Raw genomic sequence first — 26969 nt, forward strand, 5'->3', positions numbered from 1 at the left:
TTCCTCCCTTCCTCCCTTCCCTCTCTCCCTCCCTCTCTTTCCTTCCCTTCCTCCTTCTCTATTTTTTCTTTTTTATAGGATAAATGTAAACAATGAAGAAGAGCATTACTGAACTATATGTATATAATGTAGATTTCAAATTTAAAATTTTCTCAATAAACAAATACAATATAATAGCTTTGGAACCTGCCAATTGACTTCCCTGTCTCACCCCCAATATTATAATTTTTTTTACTGTGAAGAAAGCTAAACCCATCAAAAAGGAAAATCCAATGTATGACACATTAATATTCAGAACAATATTTTATATATATATATATATGTGTGTGTGCATATAGCAAATCACAGTTTCCTGCACTGAAGATTTTCTTTTTTGAAGAAAAATATATCAAAAAATACTGGGTAATATGTCTCCACCTGAACTGGATCTTCTGAAGATTTTGAATGAGAATGGAAGACTAGAGAGGGAGAGCCTTGTTCAGGACAAAGGCATGACAAAGGCTATTAACACACACACACACACACACACACACACACACACAGAGGCTTTCTCAGTGGGCAGTTTGGCTATATGCATTCTTTTCAGTTGTTGCTCTCTAATTTAAATAAAGCCCCTCTCTGCCTTTACTATCCCCAAATCCATTGAAGAAGTCTCTAATTCACTCTCAGGGTGGGCAGACTACTCAGTTAATGTTGCTATGAAGTGTGCTAAACTGGTGTGGAATCTCATAATACCTCACAGCAACAGTTCGTTACCTGAGCCAGGTGCCTTTTGACCCTGTGAGCCCTCAGACTCAAAGTATTTGGCTGCATGATGGAGTAAGGCATTATTAAGTGGTAATAGCTTTGCCACCAGAGCATGTGTGTTTGATGTTCTGAGAATGCAACTGGGCCTTACTCTGCAGGGGTGAAGGGAGGGAGTGGGCAGGGGAGAGGCTGGTATTTAAAGACCATCACATAAAGTTGCCTTTATTCTGCTTGTGCATGGACAAACATACACCCTGATCACCTCACAGAGCTAAGTCCAACCTGGGGAGAAACATGCCCTGCAGGTTTGAAACACAGCATCAGCCATTCTTGACCACAGTGGGGAGAACAGACAACAAAACCCCAAAACAACAACAACAACAACGAGCCACCTTAATTTTATCTTTCACAGGTGTCTGGTGACACTGCTAAGCAGACATCTCTGGAATCTTCTGGCTAGTGCCTATGAAATAACACCCCGGTCAAGGTAAGTCAAAGTGTCTTTTAACTCGCCAGCATTTCCAATAGAAAAGAAGGAAGGACAAGTATTCTCCCCTGGATTAGTGGTGTTTGGCATTAGGAGGATTGTAGATCCAGTCAATTATAATGAGGGCCATGCTTCCCATCATGAAGACAATTCCAGTCACCAGGAAGATCAATGCCTGTTAGGCAAACAAAGACCTTGTTAGGTAGAATGGTCCATTTCTGGCCAATTTGTTTGAAGTTGTTTGCGGACCAGCGACAATCCGATCTGCATGTTGCTTGCTGAGCAAAAGCTCTACCTCTGAGCCACACCTCCAGCCCTGTTTTTTGTTTCCCTGGTTAGTTTAAAGATAGGAGCTTATTTCCCATCCATCTGGTGATTGCACCAGCACCTCCATACACCTGTTAAGGTCCCAGTAGGTTTTGTTTTTGCTTTTGTTTATGATCATTTATTTATTTATTTATTGTAGGGACTGGACTCAAACTGTGGACCACGATTCTCTCATTTTTCAACTCCCAAGTAGGCTATGATTACAGTCAAGCTAGTTTGAATTGTAATATTGTGTGTGTGTGTGTGTGCACATGAGCACACGTGTGAATGTGCGTGTGTGTATGTGTGCCTCCGTATGTGCAGGAATACCAGTCTTGGGGCTTGGAATCAAGGTCTGGGCACTCTCCCTGAGATTTTGTGCTCAAAATGAGTACCCTATTCCTTGAGCCATAGCTCCTCTTTGGCTTTTTGGTGGCTAATTGGAGATGAGAATCTCATGAATTTTGCTGCTCAGGCTGGCTTGGAACCATATCCTCAGATTTTAGTCCTTTAAGTAGCTACGATTACAGGTACCACCAGTGTCTGGTAGATCATTTTGTTAGGAGACAATAATATTCTTTTTTTTTGTTTTGTGCTAGTCATGAGGCTTTGAACTCTGGGCCTTGGCATTGTCCCTGAGGGTAGCATTTGAACCACAACACCACGTCCAGCTTTTTCTGAGTAGTTTACTGGAGATAAGGGTCTCACGGAATTTCCTGCCTGGGCTGACTTCAAACCATGATCGCAGCCTCCCGAGCAGCTGGGATTACACGTGTGAACCACGGTACTGGGCTAATATTACTCAATATCCATCGGGTCAGTCTAGACTCCAGTCACAAATAGACTAAGCAAAGTGCCCAGGCTATGTTGCTGCAAAAAGCTGGACATCACAGGGTACTAATAGTCAAAATCCAGTGGCAAAATGGTAGAAGGAGCTAGTGACACCAAACAGTCCTGAGAGGTGAGTGACCTCAAGTCATAAAAACATAGTAACTCAGTTAAGGAGCTTGCAAAGCCTTCCTGCAAGACCTTCTTAAAAAGTCACTGATCCCATCTAACTGCTAGAGAACTGATTCTTTCTGGAGGACCACAGTGGGAAAGACGTGTTCGCTACTTACCTTATAAAGTGATACATTAGGCCTAAAAAGGTTAATTAGCCACAAATGGTAAGTTTCTCACCTCAGGGGGCAGTGGAGAATGATAAAAGAGAAGTGAAAACAATAAACAATGATTAGCTCTGGCAAACCTAACAGCTAACAGCCAATATGGTTGCATGATTCTCTAACATTGGAAGGGAGTCTAATTCCTTCTCGATCTATTTTTTTATATGTTATAGGGACAGTACAGCTCCAGCCTGGCACTCAAACCTCATAAGCACCTGGGAAAGGCAAGGAAGAAACCCTAGCCTCAGCCACATGCTAGAAAGCCATCTACCATCTACCATCTTTTTTTCCCCCTCCATGAATTTCCACTTCACCTCTATTTCTTTTCTTTTTTGTCTTTTTTCCTTTTCTGAGCTTTGACTGTTTTCTGGAATAGTCCAAGTGTAAAGCTACTCACAGTAGAGGGAAATTGCGATGGTTACTTACCCCAACCTTTTGGGGTGATCTCAGAGGTTCTTTCTTGACAAGTTTCAGATAAAAAACAGCTGGAAGAATAAAAATCAGCATAGTGGCCGAAGAAGCTCCTGAGAAGAGAGACACAGGGTGGATTAGTGGCTTACATATAGTCTTTGCTCAAAGCATACATGAGACCATACACGTTAGAGAAACCAAATATAACTATGGTTCTTTTTACCACTAAAACCATACATCTAACCACATATGCTCATCTTGATTGCTTATTCCTGAGACATGTTTATAAAGAAAGTTAAAATATACCTGACCTCATAGTTGCAGAAGCCTATATTATGAATATAAGACTAAACTTAAAACAAATTTACAGAAGATTAATAGTATGAGGATAGATTAAAAAGGCTATAAACTCTTTTTTTTACCCTTGCTCTCCCCATAAATTCTTTATACATGAATCTTTTTCATCTCTTGCATTTCAAGTTCCCTGTATCGGCTCAGCAACGTGGTTCCAGTCTGTAATCTCGATGACACGAGAGGCAGAAAATATGAGGATCAAAGTTCGAGGCCAGGCCAGGCAAAAAGTGAAGTGAGATTTTTCATCTCAGAAAACAAGGCAGAGTCAGTCACTGGAGGCTCACACTTGTAATCTTGACTAATCAGGAAACTGGGATTTGGAGGTTTATAGTTCAAAGCCCATTCAGTAGAAAAAGTCTGTAAAGAGTTTCTCTCTGAAAATAACCAGAGGCTAGAGGTGTGGTTCAAGTGGTAGAGCACCTGCCTAGCAAAGCATAAGGCTCTGAGTTCCAATAACGATTCTATCATTAAAATTGTTATTTTTATTGTTACTATTCAGTGATGTGCAGAGGGGTTAATGTTACTTAAGTCAGGTGATACGTATCATTCCTTCCCTTGATCTCTGAGTTTTTCCCTCCTGTTCCCATGTTAATTTTTTTAAAGTAGTTTACATCTTAATCTCTTATGCTTATACACGATCCTGGGTTCAATTTCCAGCAACACTCCCCACCAATGCAAAATTTAGTAAATGAACATTTGAGTCGGATGAAAAGGTAACTGTGTCAATAGATCATAGTTAACAGAAATAATATACTTAAAAAATCAAGCTCTGATTCATCTAAGGATGTCATTTAACCTTCAGTGGATTCCCCTAGGCTTCAGAGGGCTTCCAGTGTGTAAATATTTGTCCTTTTCTTCCCTCGATGACAGAGCTGTAACCCATGTCCAAATCTTGGGTACACCCCAAAGTATAGGACTTGAATTGTGTGAGGTCTAGTTTCCTCATCTGTCAGAAAAGGCAGGTGGAAGAAACCAGAAAGTAAGCTCCCTGCATCACTTGGAAGAAAGGAGTACATGAGCAGAACCTGAGACTTACCTATGAATCCAAAAATGTATTTTATTGTTGGCACAAGGATGACCAGGACATTGTCAAGTGCAATAATTATGACTGCGATCAGGAAATGTCTTATCCAGCTGAAGGGTCTTTGGGGAAATAACAGAGTGATCACAGATGTTCGGATCTGCAACAAGATGTTTAACAGCAAGGTCATGGCAAGTGTTGACATTGTACTAAAGCATTTTGGTGCTTTCCCTGCCAGGGAAGATCTTGAAGCTTTCCCTCATCTTTTAAAAAAAGGTTATGCCTGGGCTGTGAGTGTGGCCTGGTGGTAAAGTGCTCAACTAGCATGCATGAAAGCCTGGGTTCGTTTCCTCAGTACCATATGCACAGAAAAAGCTGGAAGTGGCACTGTGGCTCAAGTGGCAGAGCTCTAGCCTTGAGAAAAAAGTATCCAAGGACAGTGCCCAGGCCTTGAGTTCAAGCCCCAGGACTGGCAAAAAAAAAAAAAGATTATGTTAAAACATACAGAACAGAAAATTAACTGTCTCATCAAGTGTGTTATTTTGTGTTTGTGTGTGGGGGGGTACTGGGGCTTGAACTTAGAGCCTGGTGTTGGCTCTTAGCTTTTTCTCTCACTCTATCACTTGAGCCACAGCTCTACATCTTGCTTTTTGCTAGCTAACTGGAAATTAGGAGATTTACATACTTTCTTGCCTAGGATGGCTTTGAACCATGAACCTTGGAGCTCAGCCTCCTGAATAGCTAGGCGTAAGGGTCCAGTGCCCAGTAATTGTCTTACTTTAAAAAAAATGCATGCAGTTCAGTGGTATTGAGCATATTTGCCTCCCTTCCTCCCTCATTTCCTCCCTTGCTTTTTTCCCCCCCTTTGGTCACTATTGGGATTGGAACTCAGAGCCTCATGCTTGCTAGCTAGGCAGAAACTTGACCCCTGAGCCATGCCTCCAACTCTGAATGGTAGGTGTTAAATACATTTATAATGTGCATATTTTGTGCTATTTTTATCCAGATAGTGTCATTTTTCTTTGGTAGTGTAGTATACATTTCCTTTTTCATCTTTTGATATTTTTTGTTAAAAATCCATCCTAAGCCAGGTGCTAGCGGTTCATGCCTGTAATTCCAGTTACTCACAAAACTGAGAGTTGAGGATTGTAGTTCAAAGCCAGCCTGGGCACAAAAGTCCATGAGACTCTTATTTCCATTAACACCAGGAAATGGAAAGTGGAGCTGTGACTCAGTGTGGTAGAGTGCTAGCCTTGAGCTGAAGAGCTTAAGAGTTCAAGCCCCACAACCGACTCTTCCCCCCCTACCAAAAAAATCCATCCTAGTCAAAAAGATAAAAAATAATGAATGAGATGTGAAGTTTAGAGACAGCAAACCCTACATAGGGGCTGTTTAAATATTCACAACAAATCCTGAATTGATTTATGTGAGATTTTGAAAGAAAATTCTACAATCTTGCCTGCTGTCCTTCCTTCCTTCCTTCCTTCCTTCCTACCTTCCTTCCTTCCTTCCTTCCTTCTTTCCTCCCTCTCTCCCTCCCCCTCCCTCTCCCCCTCCCTCTCCCCTCTCTCTCCTTGTCTTTCTTTCATTCTCTTGTTCCTTCTCTCTCTTTTTTTTTTGTGTCAGTCTTGGGGCTGTCCCTTAGCTTTTGTGTTCAAGGCTAGCACTCTATCATCGGATCCACAGTTCCACTTTTGGCTTTTTGTTGGTTAATTAGTAATAAGAGTCTCATGGACTTCCCTTTTCTGTCTAGGCTAGCTTTGAACCATGATCCTCAGATCTCAGCCTCCTGAGTAGCTAGGATTACAGTCATGAGCAACCATCTCCTGGCTAACCTGGCTTTTTTTTTTAATGTTTTTAATTCAATTTTATTGTCAGAGTGGTGTACAGAGGGGTTACAGTTCCAAACATAAGATAGTGAGTACATTTTTTGATTAACATTGTTACCCCCTCCCACATTTTCTGACCACTTTCCCTCCCCTCATCCTACACTCAAGTTGTAGAGTTCATTTCCAATATCCTGTTTCATGAGTTTTGCTGTTATATTTAACCTGGCATTTTCCTAACTTGTCATTTGATTTTTAATCGTTTTCCACTTATAGACCATTTTAAAAAGAGAGAGATCATTTTATGTTTTCTCCTTTCCCTTCTTACTCTCTCTCCCCCATCAAGAGATTATAAATCTATAAAAAGCAAAAAGATAGCATTGAATCATCTCAACATTCCTCAGAGTTTCTAGCTTAGTGTATTGCACAGAGTTAATGCTAAATGATCGGAAGAAATCTTTTTCTTCCCATTTGAATCCTAGAGAGATTCACCCTATTTCAGCCACAGAAGTAAGTAGGCAAAGGGTCGAGAGAGGCTCCTTTTTCACGAGAGTTCAGATTACAGAGGCCTGACTGGATAGATATCCCCGGGGCAGAGGCAGGGGTTGAAAACATGCCAATCTTTGGAATCTGTGAGAGGACAATTCCTTTTTTGGATTTAGTGAAATAAATGCTGGCTTTTCACTAAGCGAGCACTTCAGTTAAGCCAGGCTTTCACCTTTTCAGAAAGGCTAGGATTGACTTTTCTTTTTAAAACTTGAGTTCTAAAGACTTTTGTTGGTATGGAGATGGATTTAAAGAGAAAAAAAAACGTGAAGTACATTTGGAAACATGTATGAACAACAGAAAAAATGCAAGCTAAATTGCTTGTTGAGCCTCTGGTCACATTCCTTTCCTACTACTGCACCAAAAATTAAAGCCATCTGTTTAGGTTGAAGAAAGAATTTCATTATGAGAATGGCAAAGCAGAGAGCCTGCAAATGATTTCAGAATGACTTTGTAATGGATTTTCCTTTATGCACGTGTGTGTGTGTGTGTGTGTGTGTGTGTGTGTGTGTGTGTGTGTGCATGCCCGTGTACGCACAGGCTCATGCATGCCAGTCTTGGGGCTTGAACTCAGGGTCTACCTCAGTCCCTGAGATTTTTCTCCTCAAAGCAGGCATTCTACCACTTGAGCCACTTCTGCCTCAACTTCTGCGTTTTTGGTGGTTATCTGCAGGTGTCTCATGGACTTTCCTGCCCTGGCTGGCTTTGATTGGCAAGCCTGCCGAGGTGCCAAACATCAGCCTCGGGCACCTAACTTTTGTTAACAGACTTTTAAAATTTGGATTAGTGGAAATTATGAAACCTATTTGAAAAAACATTAATACTACCACCACCACAAAGCCCCACAAAGACTGTTTTCCCCAGCCGTTTATAAATTCTGTACTAGGACCTATAATTAGGACTTACTTATGTTCAAAGTGATCTAATTAGTAGGATTAATACAAGTTCTTTAGGGTACAGTCACAAAGTGCTTCCAGATTTACTTGGCAGTCATAAATGTATAGGGTAAAGCAAGGCTAATAGAGATTCAGTTTTCAGGCAGATGTGACATTTGCATGCTTTACTAAAAACAGTGCATCTGCCAGGTTATCAGTGGCTCACATCTAGAATCCTAGCTGAGATTTAAGGATCATGGTTCAAAGCTAATCTGGGCAGTACTATGAGACTCTTGTCTCCAATTAACTGGCAAAAGTGGAGTTGTGGTTCAAGAGGCAAAGTTCTAGCTTTGAGTATCAAAGCTAAGGGACCCAAGCCCTGAATTTAAGTCCCAGTAACCAAAACACAAACAAAAATGCTGCCTGAAGGCATGAGCAGGGATCCAAAGGCCCTCCAGTAGATGTATTATCAGAGCAAAGGCAGCTCTGCCTCATCGTTATCAACAGCCCTTTTGTGTCTGTGGACACAAATTGATAAGAGTGGAAATGTGGGTCAGAGGCTGTGGGGAGGTCTAGTTTCTAGCAATAGCCAGAGCTCCTGACCCAGAATGATTCCAGAAAGTTCCAGTGCATCTCTAAAGAAAAGATCACTTGCTTTCAGAGAAGATATCCCTCTGGGCACAGCCTGTTTGGAGATGCTATGGGTGTATGTGCAGATTAGAGACATGGAAGCCAACTAGAAATCAAGAACCTTAACTATGTGCTTTGAGTAAAGAAACGTGGAAATTCTCCATATGTAAATGGTTCCTTCTTTTACAGTGCAGGATTGTGGGCAGGAAAGATGATGAGACTTATATTTCTATAGTATCTTTCTAGTTAACCACCAAAGAGCTGGAAATAGAGCCATGGCTCAAGTGGTAGAGCACCAACCTTGAGTGCAAAAGCAAAGGGACAGTGCCCAGGATTTGAGCTCAAGTTCCAGGACTGGCACCAAAAAAGAAGAAGGGAGATGAGAAGGAAGAGAAGGAGGAGAAGGAGGAGGAGGAGGAGGAGGAGGAAGAGGAGGAGGAAGAGGAGGAGGTCATTTCACCAAGGCATGGTCAGAGTGAAGGCAATGTTACCTACAAAGTAGTTCCTCAATGAGAAGGCCCAGTGAAAATACACGGGATGGAGAGCTGTTAGTTATTGTTCTGCATTTTTATTTTCGTAGCCAATGTTGGTTTGAAATAGCCTCTCACATTTACAGACTGTTGTTCCTGATAATCAGAAGTATTCTAGCATTTTCTGTCCCAGCTCCCAAGGAGACTTGCATTAAGGTGAAACACTCATCAATGAATGGGCTTTCATTTCCCATGGCAAAGATGGCGGCCACTGTGTTATTGCATAGAAAGCCTGCACTCACCATTCATTCACCTGTTGCCTGCTCACTACGTGACTGTGACTGGGCTGCATGGATCCAGCCCTTGAGTCCAGGGCTTGAAAACACTCTATTTACAGCTTACGAATAAAGCAATACAAAAGCACCCTGAGGGTTTTTTGATATATAGCCCTTTGATCAAACATGGATAGCACCACAGTTGTGGGTGAAAATTTAATGACCTCTTGACCCACCAAACATGAAAGGCCTTTAGATACTGTTTTCCCACAAACACTACTTGCTTGGAAACTTTATCCTGTAGTCCACCTGGTTGGCATTGTCTTCTGCCTGGCACCCAAGTGGGATTTGAAGACAAGGCACATGAAATCCTTTCTGATCCCTTCAAGGTGAGGTATTATTAAAGACATTATTATCCTCTGTAGTAATAAGCATCTGATCGCATGTACTCATGGCAAAGGAATGCGCCAAAATACGTTCCAGCACACGGGCTCATTTAAAGTGACCACAGTGTCATATAAATGGTCCTGGAATGCTTGGCCCTCAGTGGAACATTCTGTACATGATAGTGTTGATTACTATGTCACTGATTTTTTTTTTTTTGGTGTCCCTAAAATGAATGAGTAAATTCAATATTCATGAAAGGAGCACAGCTGGCAAGAAGGTAAAGACTTATGTGTATTTACCCAAAGGTTGTATTTTTTTAAATTCTAGCTGCAAAAATCCCCATAGCCATTCTTGGTCTCTGAGCCCAGGACAAACTGGTGTCTATGGAAAACTCTAAGGGAGGTTGACCTGAACCTCAGTCTGCTACGGGAAGGCATAAGTTTAAATGGGGAAGAGACAATATAATCGATGAATACAGCAATTTTGGTGGTGGTGGTGGTGGTGGTGGTGTGTGTGTGTGTGTGTGTGTGTGTGTGTGTGTGTGTGTGTGTTTGTGCTGGTTCTGGAGCTTGAATCCAGGCACAGAGCTTTGTCCTTGAACAGTTTTTTGCTTACAGCTAGTCCTCTGTCACTTGAGCCACAGCTTCACTTCTGGCAATTTTTTTTTTTTTTTTTTTGGTGATTAATTGGAGATAACAGTGCCACAGACTTTCTTACTCCGACTGGCTTTGAACCCTAATCCTCAGATCTCAGCTCCTTGAGTAGCTAGGGTTATAGGCATAAGCCACTAATGCTCAACTAATACAATACTTCTTCTTTTGGGGGGGAAGGGTTGGGGGGCTGATCCTGGGGCCTAGGTGCTGTCCCTGAGCTTCTTTTGCTCGAGATGAGCTTTCTATCGCTTGAGCCACAGCTCCACTTCTGGCTTTTTTGAGTAGTTTGTTAGAGATAAGAGTCTCAGAGAGATTCCTGCCCAGGCTGTCTTCAAACCATATTCTCAGATCTCAGTCTCCTGAGTAGTTAGGACGACAGGTGTGAGACACACTCCTTGCTAGAAAGTAACTTTTTGATGTTACTGCGGCACACAAAAATGGGAGGTAAAAAAATCAAAATACCTGTGAAATGGTAGGAGAGAATTAATGTACTTTGGGCTTTCAAGTTTCCAAAGTTACATGAACTCCCACACATTTGTTAATTCTCAAGACAGCAACTAACACTACGTGTGTGTGTGTGTATGTGTGTGTGTGTGTGTGTGTGTGTGTGCGTGCGTGTGTGTGCATGTGTGTGCACCAATTTGGGGGCTAAAATCAGGCCACTTCAGTGCTGTCCCTTCGTTTGTTTGTTTTTACTCAAAGCTGGCTCTTTACCACTTGAGCCATGCCTCCGCTTCCAACTTTTTGGTTGGTAATTTAAGATAAGAGTCTCACGGGCTTTCTTGCCTAGGCTGGCTTAAACTAAGATCTCCAGCTCTCCAGCTCTCAGCCTCCTGAATAGCTAGGATTACAAGGGTGAGCCGCTGTACCCAACTAACCACAGCTTTCTGAATTTGAAAATAAATTCTGCGATGTCCCCTCCAAACAAACAAAAAACCCTTATCTAGCAATGATCACTACGGGTACCTAGCAAGTGGTCAAGTGTATGTGAAAATGATCACGTCCTCAGCTCTGCAACTGCAAACTCACACAGCAATAGCATATCCACTTTAAGTGAGAACATGGCGCTAATTGATGGACTCAACAAGTTTGCCTCCTCAGCCCTTTCTGTACTTACTGGAAACAGGACGATGGGCACGGTGAGTGTCACTGCCACCAGGACTGCCAGGCGGACCATGAGAAGAGGGGTGTCAAAGGTGTACACTTTGCTATATGCATGAAGCAATTCATCCTCAACTTCTCCTACACAAGGAAGAAGAAAGGGGAGAGTCCATCAGGAGGGATACAGGCCTGGAAGAAACCCAGGGCTGGGAATCCAGATGCCTCTCTTCTTCCCCTGTCTCTGAGCTATGTGACTTCTGTTCAGATGCAGAACGGGATCTGAAAGCTCAGGAAGACTCAGGAAGCAGATAGAAAATGGCACAATGGCTACTGAGCCACACCCCTGTCTTCAGGCTTTTGCTAGTTAACTGGAGTTAAGAATGTTATGGATTTCTCTGTCCAAGCTAACTTTGAACTGTGATCTTCAGATCTCAGCTTCTGGATTAGCTATAATTATTATAAGTGAGTCAGCTGTACTCAGTTCCTAATTTTTTTAAGCTCAACAATTATGGCTGAAACACTAAAATACATATTCTTGGGCTTTTGTTTTCCCCCATTTTTTGTTTGTCTTATGAGGCTCATTAGAAAACCATGCCTGAGTCTCCAAGTGAATATTCTAAGATGAAAAGGATTCATTCCTTGAAAACACATTCATTCAGATTCCCACACGCAAATGACAATGTAATCATGCACATTTTTCAGATCAGACAAAAATGGATAAAATTACTTTCAGTGGATTGACTCTGAATTAATGAATCCAACAAGAATCTAATGTTCTTTCTAGAGCAAGTGTTTAGTTAGTAGTGAAATCTTAACAGAAATAATCCTAAGGACTAGGTGCTGGTACTCATGCCAGCAATCCTAGCTCTGTAGGGGACAGAGATCTGAGGGTTGTGGTTGAAGCCAGCCTAGGTAGGAAAATCTAGGATATTTCTATCTCCAATTATCCATCAAAAAGCTAGAAGTGGAGCTGTATCTCAAGTAAAAGGAACAGAGCCTAGGCCCTGAGTTCAAGCCCTAAGACTAATACACACAGGAAGAAAGAAAAAGGAAGGAAAAAAAGAAAAAAGGAAGGAAAGAAGAAAGGAAGGAAAGGAGGGAGTGGGGAGGGAAGGAAGGAGGAAGGAAGGAAGGAAGGAAGGAAGGAAGGAAGGAAGGAAGGAAGGAAGGAAGGAAGGAAGGAAAGAAAGAAAGAAAGAAAGAAAGAACAAACAAAGGAAGAAATGGTAGTCTACTTTTGACTCAAATCCTCCCCAACCTTCATGCAACTATCAATCTACTTAATCAAGCCATTCAGAAAATCAAAATCCAAAATACGTTAAAATTTTATACAAAATATACCAATGTGGATACATTAATTAGTGTGAACAAATGCTATCAGGTCTCTTATTCAGTGAAATTTGTCTTACTGGGTCACACTTCATGGAAGCAATACAATATTTGACAAATAAAACTAATTAAAAGAAGAAGAGACTACTGCTCCTTTATGGTACCAGAAAGATTGCAGAGAACTATTCTATGCATACTTTAGTGAGGCTGTTGTTAACTTTTTGTCGTTGGCATTTTTTGATAGCACATTGCTAGATTGAAAGGAAATGATAGTTTGGTCTTCTCTTTCATAAGAATCCATTCACAATAGACTAGAATAAGATAAACCAAACTTTTACTTATTGTTCCAAATCTTTAGATTTGATTTAATATGTAAAATAAGAAGCAAGTTAAAACCTACCATGTGATATTTCCCTCACTGTGGCTTGTGAGATACATATGATATATATAACTATATATATGTATATATAGTAGAATTTTAGTCATCAATCAGAAAGAATGATGTTATGTAATATGCAGGGATATGGATGGATCTGGAAAAAGTGTTAAGGAAAGTCAGGCTGAAAGAGACAAATGATACATGTTTTCCCCATATGTGGAAATTAGTTATGAATTGTAAAGATATATGCAAATATATACAATGTCATATGCATATATGCAGGGGAGGGGATTCCAGCGGTGTAATCACTTTAAACAGCTAACTTAAGTTTAGCAAATTGAATACCAGGAGGTTAGAACATGTGTTGGGGAGGGCTGGGAGTGTGGCCTACTGGTAGAGTGCTTGCCTAATTTGTACGACGCCCTGGGTTTGATTTCTCAATACCACATGCACAGAAATAGCTGGAAGTGGTGCTGGGGCTCAAGTGGTAGAGCGCTAGCCTTGAGCCAAAGAAGCTCAGGGACAGTGCCTAGGCTCTGAGTTCAAGCCTTAGGACTGGCACAAAAAAAAAAAAAGGAAAAAAAGAGCTACAGTGGTGGGGGGGGCGTGGACAGAGAACTAGTCCAGGTACATATATGAAAATGGAAGCAGGCAACTTGAAGGGAGGGAAAGCACAACGAGAAGGGCTGACACAGGTCAACATTAATTCTACTCATGACCTGACATGTCAAATTGAAACCTCCTTTGACTAACCTACGTAAGGTTAAAAAAAAAATGTCAAAAAGTATTATCAACCAATTAGGAATAAACAAAGTACATTGAAGTCACAAAGTTTTGTAACCTGTGAACCAAGTGATGTAAGCCTCATTTCCTTAGGTCAGTGACAAGGCTAAATAACAGTGTCATTCCTAGATCCAAGCAGGATGTTCACAGACAGAATGACCTTGACAGTGACCTACCATAGAAAGTGAGGTAACCAAACAGGGCAGCCAGCATGTACATGACAAGCATTCCGGTGATGGAAATATTAGACACTGTTTGCATCTTCCTTCGGGATCGACTAAAAAAAAGGAAAGGAGCACTGAGCTTCATTTCTTATATTTGCCAACATTTCCCTTTTCAAAAAAATGGAAGTGAAAGGTAATAAAAAGCAAAAGAACGTCTGTGTTGTTGGTGATGAAGCCACATCTCTAGCACCTAACTTACAACTGGTTTACATGGACTTAGTGCACTCAGGAGGATTGTGTAAAAATCATTTTCCTGCGAGAACCATCCTTCATGTCCCTAAATGAGCTCATCTATTCAATAACAAAGGGTGGAATTAACATAAAGTCAAAGGCTTCTAACTTAAAGAACCCACTAGCCTCAAAGCACTATCTTCAGTGCTCAAACTCTGAGGACTTACACAGGGATTGCTTCTATAGAAGCAGCATCTGGAAAGCATTCAAGATGGCAACCCATCTTCCTACAGTTATTTGTCAGTCTTAAGGGAGTAATTACTCCATGTGCATATCAAAGACATCAAAATTGAAATGGCTCCTAAAGTTCTTCTTTTTTAAAATGAGGTAAATAAGAATTTGTGGGGGAATGATTCTTGTCTTGTACTAAAGTTTGGATTAAAGGAGTGCAGAATTATTACATGGCCAATTTTCTGTTAGAGGAAAAGGTGAGGGAGGAGGAAGCTGAAGGAAAGTGAATAAAGGGATGACACTGCCCACAAAAGAAATGTATTCCTTATCTGCCTTATGAAATGGTAATCCTTCTGTTCAATACCTTAGTCATAACTAGAAGAAACAAGATTTTCTTGTCACATTTGTACAGTGAGGCAACGGATTTAAACACTGGCTCATTTGTTCGGGTGAATCTTCCAGATAAGGATTATGAATTGACCTAAGTGACATTCATGCTTTACCAAGGCATAACCAACCCTAACCATAGGTTTTAATCTTCATTCCTTCTGTCACTTCCCATTAAAATTCCAATTTAATTTTCTCAAACCTGTCCAGATCATTCTACTAGCTCTTCCCCTGCTCCATCCCCTCACCCCACATTTGCCTTGAGCCATGCACAAACCATTCAAGTAGAAGAACAGGAGAGAAAAGTACAGAAGGCAAGACTGTGGGTTAAAAACCCACCTGGGACAAATGACAAATGACTCTAGCCCATACGTTCCCTGAAGAGAAAGCTACCAAGTAGCATGCATCCTCAGCAAGAAGCCTTTTTGGGGAGCAAATGAGAATGCCAGAAATGATGGCTGTCTTACTCTTTAAGTTCACTGTAGATGGGAAGGACCTCAGGATGGCATACGAAGGCAAACGCTAGGATAGGAATTGCATAGGCCGTCTGCAAAACAAAGACAAACCCCATGTTTAGCATTCCAACACAGATGGCAAAGTCCCACCCTCAGTCAACGAAGTAAGAGTGGTCTTACTTACCCGGGAGTTGAATACGAAGTATTTGGGTTGACATTTGTCATCACTGTGGGCTCCATACTCCACTCCACTGTCAAGGAGAGAGTTTTTGGCCTTGACCTCATCCAGCCCCGCAGGGTTGTGGTGGTTATAATCCATCATGAAGTTCACGCCGCTGCTCTCAGAGTTATTGGGGAACGTTATCATGTGCATTGGAAGGGTGTTGTTGAATGTCACATTTCCCACATTGTGATCCAGAACGGGCAGTGGGCAAGGTATTTGGAATTTTTTGTAAATCACCTAGACCCAATCATTAAAATAATAATAATAATAATAATAGTTACACTTAAGAAGAAAAATATCACAAAATAAAAATCCAGATGTGTATGGCTTGAGAGGGGACAGGTGAGGATCCTACACAATGGAGACACCTTTAAATCTCTGTTCTAAGGAAACAGTTGGAACTAAGCCTGCCAAAGCTGTGATACGCAGTCAACAGAGCAGTGCCTCAGAGGAAGCTGCCCTAAGCCTTCTATGACAAGGTAGTCACTTCCTTGCTATCTTTCAAACTTCTTTTTATCGCCTCAAGCTAAAGATAACATGGCTCATCAAAAATCCCTTCCTTAGCAAGGCATTGGTGGCTTGAGATCTGAGAATTGTGGTTCCAAGCTAGTCTGGATAGGAAAGCCCATGAAACTCTTTATTTCCAATGAAGCACCAAAAGTCACAAGTGAAACCATGGCTCACGTGGTAGAGCACTAGTCTTGAGCAAAAAATGCTCAGGGACAGTGCCCGGGCCCTGAGTTCAAGCCCAAGGATAGACACACACATAAATCATGCATATATACAAACCCCCTTCTGTTTCCACTGCTGCTTCAAGAGAAATGCTTTATAAATTTTGTATCTGTTTTTGTTACAAGAGAGATCTCTTTTTTCCTAGGCGTCAAACCTCTTTTTTAATTCCATTGTGATTGTCTTTTCTTATGGGGTAGAAAGTGGAAGATAAATCGTTTCCTCCATCCTCCACCTTCCTGAATGGGATTTCTGACCTGTCCCTTTGTCTACACGTTCATTCCTTGTGCCTAGAGCTTGCGATTTGTAATGACCTTGTCATTCTAATTCAACTATTTTTAAACTCTTGACTGTTCTTTCCTTATTTCAAATTGGAATTCAATAAAACTGCCTGTGGTACACGGTCTAGTTCATGCTAGTGAAGTGCTTGAACAAAAATGAAGACACTCAGCCAGGGGCAGGTGGCTCCTGCTGTAATCCTAGCTACGCAGGAGGATGAGATCTGAGGATCACAGTTCAAAGCCACCTGAAGCAAAAAGGTTCATGAGTTAATTATTTCTAATTACCCACTCTACAGCTGGAAGTAGAAGTATGGACCAAGTGGTAGAGTGATATCTGTGAGTGAAAAAGGTCAGGAATAGCACCAAGGCCCTGAGTTCAAGTACCAGGACTGGTGGGTACATGTGCATACACATACACACACACACACACACACACACACACACACACACACACACACACGACACTAATAGCATCTCACATTCACCATGCTACCAGGAACATATTACCAAATCACTTACCACACTGACAAAAAACACCATGCAGGTGAGGGAAAATCCACTGGTGTAGCCAAGATAACCTAAGAGTTAACAGAAATAGGTGGGAGGGTAAATATAGCATCTCCAAGGAGCTTGCCTTTTCGAATGCAAAAACAAAATGAGCATATCTTCACTTGGTAAATGGATTTACCTAAATTTTTCAGAAGCGAGAGTGGCAGAATAATTCCCACAGACACAAATATGATGAGGTAGTTGCCATTGAGGTACCATTCCCTACAAGAGAAACGGAGGCAAGGATGTGAGCGCCGGAACAGATGGAAGAGGAGGAGCCACTGGATAGCATGGGGGAAACGGAAGACATACCCAGTATTTTCTTCAAGTCCCATGAATGCTCTGATAACTTCAGGAAGTTCGTATTTAATGATAAAGAGGTAGCTGGACATTGCTAAAATGGAAAACGTGACAGCTTAGTGGTGTGTGTTGACTGTTGTGAGGACATTTGGGATAACCTGTTCTTTTTTGTCTAAGAGGAACATCTAACGTCCACACAGAAAGAGAAGCTAATGTGTTCCTTACAATCCTTCTAAGTTTTGTTCAAAAGGAAACATTTGGACTTCTTATTCTTTGCGTGCGTGCGTGTGTATGTGTGAGTGTGTGTGTGAGTGTGTGTGTGAGTGTGAGTGTGAGTGTGAGTGAGTGTGAGTGAGTGTGTGTGAGTGTGTGTGAGTGTGTGAGTGTGTGAGTAAGTGTGTGAGTGTGTGAGAGTGAGTGTGTGTGAGTGTGAGTGTGAGTGTGAGTGTGAGTGTGTGAGTGTGAGTGTGAGTGTGTGTGTGAGTGTGAGTGTGTGAGTGTGAGTGTGTGTGTGTGAGTGTGTGAGTGTGTGTGTGTTAGTAGTAGGACCTGACTTAGGGCCTGAGCATTGTTCCTTAGCTTCTTCACTCAACGTTCCACCACTTGAGCCACAGTTCCACTTCTGGTTTTTTAGCAGTTAATCAGAAATAAGAGTCTCATTGACTTGCCTGTCTGGGCTAGCTTAGAAGCATGATCCTCAGATCTCTGGCCCCTGAGTAGCTACCACTACAGGGGTGAGGCCCTGGTGCTCTGCTGACCTCCTCACGTGGACACACATGGACAGTTACTAACCCCATCAGTGATGACTTGGTGTTAAATCCAATTTGTGGGTTTCCAAGGTACGCTGCAGGTTTTGAGTCTTTACCCTCAGGAGTGACAAGTCATCATGGCCTGTTTTGAATGTGCTTGTTTTAGTGTCTTGCGACAAGGATCTGACAACAAAAGTCATGGGCCACAGAAAAAGGGTGAAACGGGCTGGGAGTGTGGCCTAATGGTAAGAGTTCTTTCCTAGCATGCACAAAGACCGGGGGTTTGATTCCTTGGTACTACATACATAGAAAAAGCTGGAAGTGATGCTGTGGCTCAAGTGGTAGAGTTCTGGCCTTAAGAAAGCCCAAGGACAGAGCTCAGGCCCTGAGTTCAAGCTCCAGGACTGGAAAAGAAAAAGAAAAAGGGTGGAATTTAGGATGACCTGCACCTGGGCTTTCCCCAGGTGGGCTCCTGTCAGGTTCTGTGACCTCCCTGTGGGGCACACCAAGCCTTAGACTCCTGACAGATGAACTTGGTGGCTTCCTGATCAAAGAATACAAGACATGATAGCTTCTGCTCCTCTTCATTAATTAAGGGGTTTGGTGTTATTTCTTAATATTCTAGTCACTCACTGGTCAAACAAGAAAGCACATAAAAATGGCCTGACACATCTTCAATGAGCACTTTGATGGGTGACTGATAAAGGATTATGTACTGTTGAAAATGATAAACCTCTAAATATGCACCTTGGAAAAGTGAGTATATGTTCAGATATGCATAACATTACAGTTTTTGTATAGTTGTAGGGATTTATATAACATTCATTTCCCTAAATCCATCCATTCAAGAAGTACAACACTGATTTGTTATCTGGCACATGATTGGGAGACTTGAATATAGGGAAACTTCAACATAAGGATGCCATCCATAGTTGAAGTTTTGCTAATAGACATTTAAAAGTGGGTGCTAGTGGCTTCACATCTGTAGATCATGGTTCAAAGCTAGATGAGGCAGGACAGTCTCTGAACCTTTATCTCAAGAAAATAACAAAGAGTCAGAAATAGAGCTGTTGGTCAAATGATAGAACACTAGCCTTGAGTAAAAAAGTGAAGAGAAAGCACTCAGCTCTGAGTTCAAGTCCCAATACTAGCACAAAAATGATACAAACATCGCAAACAAACTAACAAATACAAAATCCCAAACCATACCTAAGTTGTAAACTGGATCATTACTAGTTCAAAAATAGTTCCTTAATGTCAAACAAAAGAAATGATGCTGGTAATAGTTCCCTACTTCATACAGCTTAATATTTGATCATCTAGAAAGTCTGGTGACATGGAGGTGTGATTTTGTGAAGTTAAATTACATGGCCAAGTTCACACAGCTTGGAAAGGGCAAACAATATCTACAAAAGTCCCCTCAGAAGTGGATGAATCTAGAGCGAATCATGTTGAGTGAGACAAGTCAAGACCAAAGGAACAAAAGGTGCCTGGTATCCTTAATATGTGGCTATTAGATCCAAACAGTACAAGAGCAAGGACTCAATATTTGAGTACCCAATGCTATGGGCACGGTACAGGAAATATAAACACAACTACATAGACATAAAAATCTATGACTCCATAGACATAATGTTTTAGTACATAGATTAATATGTACATATGACATATAAACCCTCAGCCTAATTTTAATTATGTTCTAAAAATCTAAGTGCCAGTGATTGTATATAGAGATTCCCTTCTTGAATACTTGTTTAATATGTCATTTGAAATATGATGTAAAAATCAATGTTAATAAATTCTTTAATAAAAACAGTCCCCTCACTTCTGAACTGATGCTACTTTTCTATCATCAGAGTGAAATGATTCCCGAGATATGCAATGTATCTTCTGTCCACAGGATTTGGTTAATCTTTACAAGACCTTGGTGAAGACCGACTCTTACAGAGTGTAAACAGGAGCTATTTCTGACTCACTAGCTCTCTGAGACACTGTTCAGTTTCAGAGCTCTGAGCTGCTGACTTTCAGTGATGTCACCTCTGTTAATGTGTTTGAAAATTCAGGATGATCCAGACCAGTTTGGGTACTGTCAACATTATTCTGCTAACAGTAAAACACCTGTGGTGAATATTGAGTATATTTTATTTATTTTTTAGGGGATTAGGAAATCAAGAGTTCTAAAATTGGAGTTACTAATTCAAGAAAGACAAGAGGCTTCCTTCAGTCATCTGCCCAATATATCACATAAAGTTTTTTAAAGCAAGAATTTTCTGGGGTGGTGTTATGAAGCTTCATCTCACCCCTTAGAGGTCACTTCTTGTGTGGTGCTGGATGCAGAGCCTACATTATAGTTTCTTCCAGAACAGTAACCATACTTGTAACATTGGGTGTAGCTGTTACTTTGCTTGATGAGTTCAGCTAACCATGTTTTTTTTTTATTCCAGTTGTCAAAAACAAGAACACTAGATCGACTATGAAAGGATCTTACAAAGGGGGTCACGATTGCCTTGCATAAACTTTTCTCAGTGTGTAGTCATTTCATGTACTGGGCTGGGAGTTTGGCCTAGTGGTAGAGTGCTTGCCTTGCACGCACAAAGATCCAGGTTCAACTCCTCAGTATCATGTACATAGAAAAAGACCCTAAAGTGGTGCTATGGCTCAAGTGATAGAGCTCTAACCTTGAGAAAACCTGAGGACAATGCTTAGGACCTGAGCCCAAGCCTAGGACTGGCAAAAACAAAAAAGGGTCAAGATTTTCAATTCTGCTGGGGCTGGAAATTGAACCAAATGCCAGGCATCCTCTTTGGCGGGACTCCAGGTTCTCAGATGTTTAGGATTCACATCCAGTAGAATAAGTAAGGCCATCTGGCATTAGGGCCACTTTCTAACAAGGACTGTGTCACTAATGCATAAAAATATGAAGAGAACTAAATATTGGCAAATGTGAGGCCCTGAGCACGGTGACTCACACCTATAACCCTCACTACTCAGGAGGCTGAGATCTGAGGATCATGGTTTGAAGTCAGCCCAGCAGAAAAGTTCCCGTGAGATTCTTATCTCTAATTAACCACTCAAAAACCAGAAGTGCAGTGGTGGCTCAAAGGGGTCATTCTGTAGGCTTGAGCAAAAGAGCTCAGGGACTGGGCCCAGGCTGAGATCAGTTCCCACAACCAACAACAACAAAAAGGGAATATTAAAGGAACTGCACTATGGAAATGCTAGGTAATGCCAAAAAGCTTATTGATCCAAGGAGCTGTCTTTTGTACAAACTTAGTACAGCATTGCTTCTAATAGTGAAAAATTGGAAACAGTTCAACTGTTCACTGATATGGATTTGATAGCCAATTATAGTACATATATATAAAGGAAAGTTCAAAAGCTATTAAAAAGAAAGCACACCCAAAACACATTGTAAAATTAAAAAAGCATCTACAAGTTAGTATTATAAGATGATTAAATTCTAATGATGACAATATAATGATTAAATCTGTCATACAGGAAAATTTGAAGCAATTATTTTTGAGGGTGACTTGCATAAACTTTTCTCAGTATATAGTCATTTAAGTTACCAGTTACTTAAAATCAGCATATTTGTTTCATAATTATAAAAACACCTATCAGACTAATCAGAGGGTCTCCAGAGACAAACCCTGTTTAGGACTTGGCTGATGGGAGCCCTTGTGATGTGTCATGTGTTATCTTCCTTCATCCTCACAATAACCTGGTAACATTAGATTACTCTCATTTTTACCAAGGAAAAATTCAACTCCCAACAGTAAGATGCTTTCCCCAAGGTCATCAACAGTGACAGAAACAGACTCACGTTCAGGTGCAAAAAACTCCAGAAGCTTATCCTTTACTTAGAGGTTTCAAAATGCCTTTTTTTTTTAAAAAAAAAAGCATGCAAAAGTGTACATCAATACAAATATATACAAACAAAGACAATCCAGAGAAAGCCAACTTACAGTGAAGAGAAATGATGGACCGGGAGAAGAGATGAAGAGAAAATGGAGAGAGAGATGGAGGTGAGTGAATGTATGTTAAAGTTAAAGAACAAAAAGGAAAATAGCATATGGGAAGAAGACATGGAGGATTTTTAAAAAAATAGGTGAATAATACAAATACTATTGGAAGGTTAAATACAACTGCTGTGGTTGGACACAGAATATATATGGGATAGATTACAGATAGATAGATAGATAGATAGATAGATAGATAGATAGATAGATAGATTGTTTAAAAGATAGAAGATAAACCCAAGAGTTTGGCCTAGTGGTAGAGTGCTTGCCTAGCACAAAGACCCAGTTTCCATTCCATACCACATACATAGAGAAAGCCAGAGGTGGTGCTGTGGCTCAGTGGTAGAGCTCTAGTCTTGAGAAAGCCTAAGAACAGTGCTCAGGCCCTGAGTTCGAACCCTGGAACAGGCAAAAAATATAGGAGTTAAATATATAGATGGATGGATAGATGATATAGAAGCTAGAAGATGGATGGACATATGTAGAAGACAGAAGATAGATAAATGGATGGATGGATAGATATGGCAGATAGAAGACAGATAAATATACATGGATAGATGGATGGACAGACATAGAAAATAGAAGATAAATAAGTAAATGGATGGATAAATGGATACACATGGAAGATAGAAAATGGATGGGTGGACAGATGTGGAAGATAAATGGATAGCAATATGGACAGATATGGAAGATAGAAGACAGGCATAAGGTAGGTAGAAGCTATGAAAGACTGCTAAAAGAGATAGAAGATAAATACAGAGGATGGATGGATGGATGGATGGATGGGCCAGAGTTCTGGTGATCACCATTTCAGCTTAAACTATTTCTACAGTGGCAAAGAGAAGATAGAAAAGTGGATGCATGTATAGAAGGTTGAGAGATAGGAAAGATAGATGGGCAGATATGGAAGATAGAAGACAGACAGATATGGAGTTGGTAGGAACCATAGAGAAAGCTAGGTAGAGGAATATGATGAAGTTCCTGCTTTCACACCACTGACTTCACCTTGAAAACAACAAGGCATGCTGAAAAAAAGTCAGTAGGAGAAGCAAGAATAGACCTGAACCTAAGAAAATCTGTGTGGAAGATAAGTTAGAGAAAGAGAGCAGAGGACCCTCAAGGCAGGATGATTCGTGAGAAACTGCAGAAAGAGTCAGAGCCACAGTGGTGATCACCTGGTCTGTGGCCCAGAGATTCAAGAGACGAATGACAGCTAAGATGGATGGAATCTGGTGTCTTATTGGATATGTAGGGTTAGAGAGAGAGGAGAAATGTAGGCCAACAACAGATTTTTCTACTTTAAAATGTGCTGGCTGCTGGTGGAGGTCATGGGTCAGAAGTCATAGGTCATAGGATTAGAACAGCAGGTGGAGGTCAGGATAGGAGTGGAGGAAATAAGAACCACTTATGTGGCCATAATGATGGTGCCAGGCAGAAGCATCAGCTAGCAGGAGACTTGAATGAATGAGATTCTGGATTCTTTCTGAGCACCAAAGAAACAACAGCTCTGCTAACGATTCCTATTACTAGGCTCTCCTCTGGAAATTACAACCTTTCCCCGCATCAGGGGCTGACATCTGTAATCCTAAACTACTAAGAAAGCTAAGCTCCAAAGGATGGAGGTTCAAAGCTAGCCCAGGCAGAGAAGCCCATAAGATTCCATAGCTAAATAATTGGCAAAAAGAAAGCAGATCTGGAGGTGTAGTTCAAGGAGTAGAACTCCAGCAGTGCAAATGTGAAGCTCTGAGTTCAAAACTCCTAGTATCGAGGGGAGGAAAGTATATTGCTAGGCTCTCCTCTCTTTGGAAATTCCTATTCAGCAGGAATTATAAGAATCTGTGAAACCTAGGAACCTGAGCTTACAGTGATCCTCATGTTTCCTTGCTAAACTTCTAGACATTCTCTGGGGTCCTTCCTTGGTACAGGGCTATGACCCACTGCTTATATATTTGGTTCTGCCCCCCCCCCCCCCGCATTACACTTCAATCCTATAACGTGAAGCCAGCCATACATATGAAACACTGGTAGTTCTGACACTGGTACAAATGAGCACCAGTATTTTGATTTCTCAAGGCACTCATCAATTTTAGAACAGAGTTAGAAATCAAGAAAGAGCCAGGAGCTGGTGGCCTATAATCCTAACTACTCAGGAAGCTGAGATCTAAAGATGGTGATTCCAAGGCACCTAGGGCAGAAAAGCCCATGAGAACCTTATCTTTAATTAACTACTGGAAAGAGAAAAAAAGAGCCAGCAGTGGAGGAGTGGCTCAAGTGGTAGAGCATTAGCCTTGAGGAAAAAAAAAAAAAAAGCTCAGGGCCAGCATGTAGGCCCTGAATTCAAGTTCCAGACCTGACATCACACACACAAAGAAAAAAAAATTAGTAGGATTTTATATATGATAGCATTCCAGATATTACTGCTTTTAACTTAAAAACTGACAGCAACTCTATTTAAGAAATGTTATTTTCTGAAACGTAAGAACAATAAAGCAGCTGCTTTTCTGTATCCCAAGTACTTCTTTGTTGCTGTTAAGACTTATTTGTAGAACATTCTAGAAAGTTCATGTGGTTCCCCTGATAACTATGTCTCCTTACCTCCAATATTCTGCATCGTAATGGATGTAAAGGCTCCAATTTTCCCAGGCCATCCAAATGCTTTCTCACCTAATTTTTCATAAATTAAAGACCCTGCAATGAAAGAAAATGGCCTTGTTAGAGCATTGTCTCAATGACTACAATATTTCTATAATCTAATTATGCACTGGAATCTCAAGCATATAAATAGACGTAGAGAAATTATAAACCCAACAGATGCCATTTCAAAAACCAATGAGCAATATTTTAATTGTTCTCTGTACAGATGACAATGGCTCCATTTATAGTTATACATTGAGAATCAGAACTGTTATTTCTAGCATCTACCAATTCTTTTTCCCCCTTTCTTATTTATTTATATTTAAACAAATAAGACTTAAAAATAGAAAGGCTTTCTAATATTTTAAGATATGGGCTTAAGGCATCACATACCTCCTTCCTTTGCTGTCTTTAGTAAAAGATGAACCGAATACAGTGATAATATTGCCACTGTAAGTAGCATGATTCTGTAAACAAATAAAGAATAAAAAATAAGGTTTCTATAATGAATAGGGCCTAGTGATATTTGATGTTACAATAAATGATCCACCTTTTCAGTCACTGATTTTACAAAAGTATCTGGATTTGGAAGGTGCTGAGAAAGCCATTTCAAAATGATATACGTATTCTTTTTTCTTTCTTTTCTCCTTTCTTTTTCTCTGACCTTTTCTTCTTTCTCTTTCCCTTCCTTCCTTCCTTCTTCCTCTCTCTCTCTCTCTGTCTCTCTCTCTGTCTCTCTCTCTCTGTCTGTCTGTCTGTCTGTCTGTCTCTCTCTCTCTCTCTCTCTCTCTCTCTCTCTCTCTCTCTCTCTCTCTCTCTCTCTGTCTCTGTCTTTCTCTCTCTCTCTCTCTCTCTCTTTCTTTTGCTGGTCCTAGGACTTGAACTCAGGGCCTCACTATTTCCTTTAGCCCTTTTACTCTAGTCTGGTGCTCAAAATTTGAGTCACAGCTCCACTGCTAGCTTTTTGATAATTAATTGGAGATAAGAGTCTCATGGATAAACATAAATAAAACAAAGGTACAGAAAAAAAAATAGAGATCAGAGGTGTGCCCTAGAGTGCTTTCCTAGTGAGCATGAAGCCCTGGGTTCAATTCCTGGACATACACAGAAAAAGCCAGAAGTTGTGCTGTGGCTCAAGAGGTAGAGTGCTAGCCTTGAAAAAACCCAAGGACAGTGCCCAGGCTCTGAGTTCAAGCCTCAGGACAGGCAAAAAGCAACAACAATAGCAACAACAAAATAGCAGCAGCAGAAGAGAATAAACTAAAGAAAACAGAACAGAAAAGAAAAGCAAACAGTATTATTAAAAAAAACCTCTTACTTCATTTCTTGGAGTTCATTTTAATAAGCAGCATTTTATATAAACATATGTACATTGATATGGAGCCCTTGCAGTCCTCTCCTATGAATATTCTCCTTTGTTACCACTGTGTGAATATTTAGACTGCTGTTTACATAATCATGTCTAAGTGTAATTATCTGTCTCTCACTGTCCATTGGGTTCTAGATTTATAAGCAATTCTCGTTATTACAAATGAGGGGAAATATGCAGCCTATGTGTCTTTGAGTCTCACTTACATTGTTTAATATAAATTTATCTGATTTGGGAAGGGGAAGGGGAAGCACAGAAATGATAGGACAGAAATTGGTGGGAACCAATTCAGCAGGGAATCCCACTAGGTACTATGTGGTGATGAACTATACAACTTTGTGGGGAGAGAAGTTGGAAGGGGGAAAACTGGGAAAGAATAAGAGAGGGGGTGACACTGTTCAAAAAGAAAATTACTCATTACATGAATCATGCAACTGTAACTCCTCTGCAAATCACTTTTATTATGATTTTTTTAAGAGTCTCTTGGACTTTCCAGCCTGGTCTGGCTTCAAACTTTTATCCTCAGATGTAAGTCTCCTTTACAGCTAGGAAGACAGTCATAAACTACTGGCTCCGAACACAACAGACATATTCTTTGCTGTTACATAGCAGAGAGTTTTCTATATTGTATGGTTCCAAACCTACTACACAAAGTTCCTAGCACATTTATTTTAAAGTGACACGGTTGCAGGCTCTGTTTCATTACTTAGATCCTAGGTCTACAGAAATAGCAGACACCATATCCAATTATCCAACACACAAGTGTGTGGTTACCATATCTACATCAACACGTCACTCAAGAACCTGAGTAAGGGCCAGGAGTTCAGCCTAGTGGTAGGGTGCTTGCCTACCATGCACAAAGACGCAGGTTTGATTCCTCGGTACCACGTACATAGAAAAAGTGG

General features: G+C 40.8%; 1 protein-coding gene across 1 annotated transcript in view; it reads right to left on the reverse strand.

Moving 5' to 3' along the window:
• Positions 1-942: 942 nt before the first annotated feature.
• Slc38a4 (solute carrier family 38 member 4) overlaps positions 943-26969 on the reverse strand; it is a 49269-nt gene continuing 23242 nt past the window's right edge. Inside the window, exons 5-16 of the mRNA XM_090324605.1 lie at positions 25089-25162; positions 24657-24749; positions 17306-17387; positions 17133-17215; positions 16964-17022; positions 15396-15671; positions 15224-15303; positions 13920-14020; positions 11269-11393; positions 4505-4649; positions 3130-3227; positions 943-1409 (exon numbers count right to left, since the gene is read on the reverse strand). Of these exons, the coding sequence (XP_090180731.1) occupies positions 1308-1409; positions 3130-3227; positions 4505-4649; positions 11269-11393; positions 13920-14020; positions 15224-15303; positions 15396-15671; positions 16964-17022; positions 17133-17215; positions 17306-17387; positions 24657-24749; positions 25089-25162 (1318 nt within the window). The 3' untranslated portion in view covers positions 943-1307. The remainder of the gene's footprint in view (positions 1410-3129; positions 3228-4504; positions 4650-11268; positions 11394-13919; positions 14021-15223; positions 15304-15395; positions 15672-16963; positions 17023-17132; positions 17216-17305; positions 17388-24656; positions 24750-25088; positions 25163-26969) is intronic.

This window comes from Megascapheus bottae, chromosome 2 (genome assembly GCF_031878675.1).
Source record: "Megascapheus bottae isolate mThoBot1 chromosome 2, mThoBot2.hap1, whole genome shotgun sequence".
NCBI classification, from domain to species: domain Eukaryota; kingdom Metazoa; phylum Chordata; class Mammalia; order Rodentia; family Geomyidae; genus Megascapheus; species Megascapheus bottae.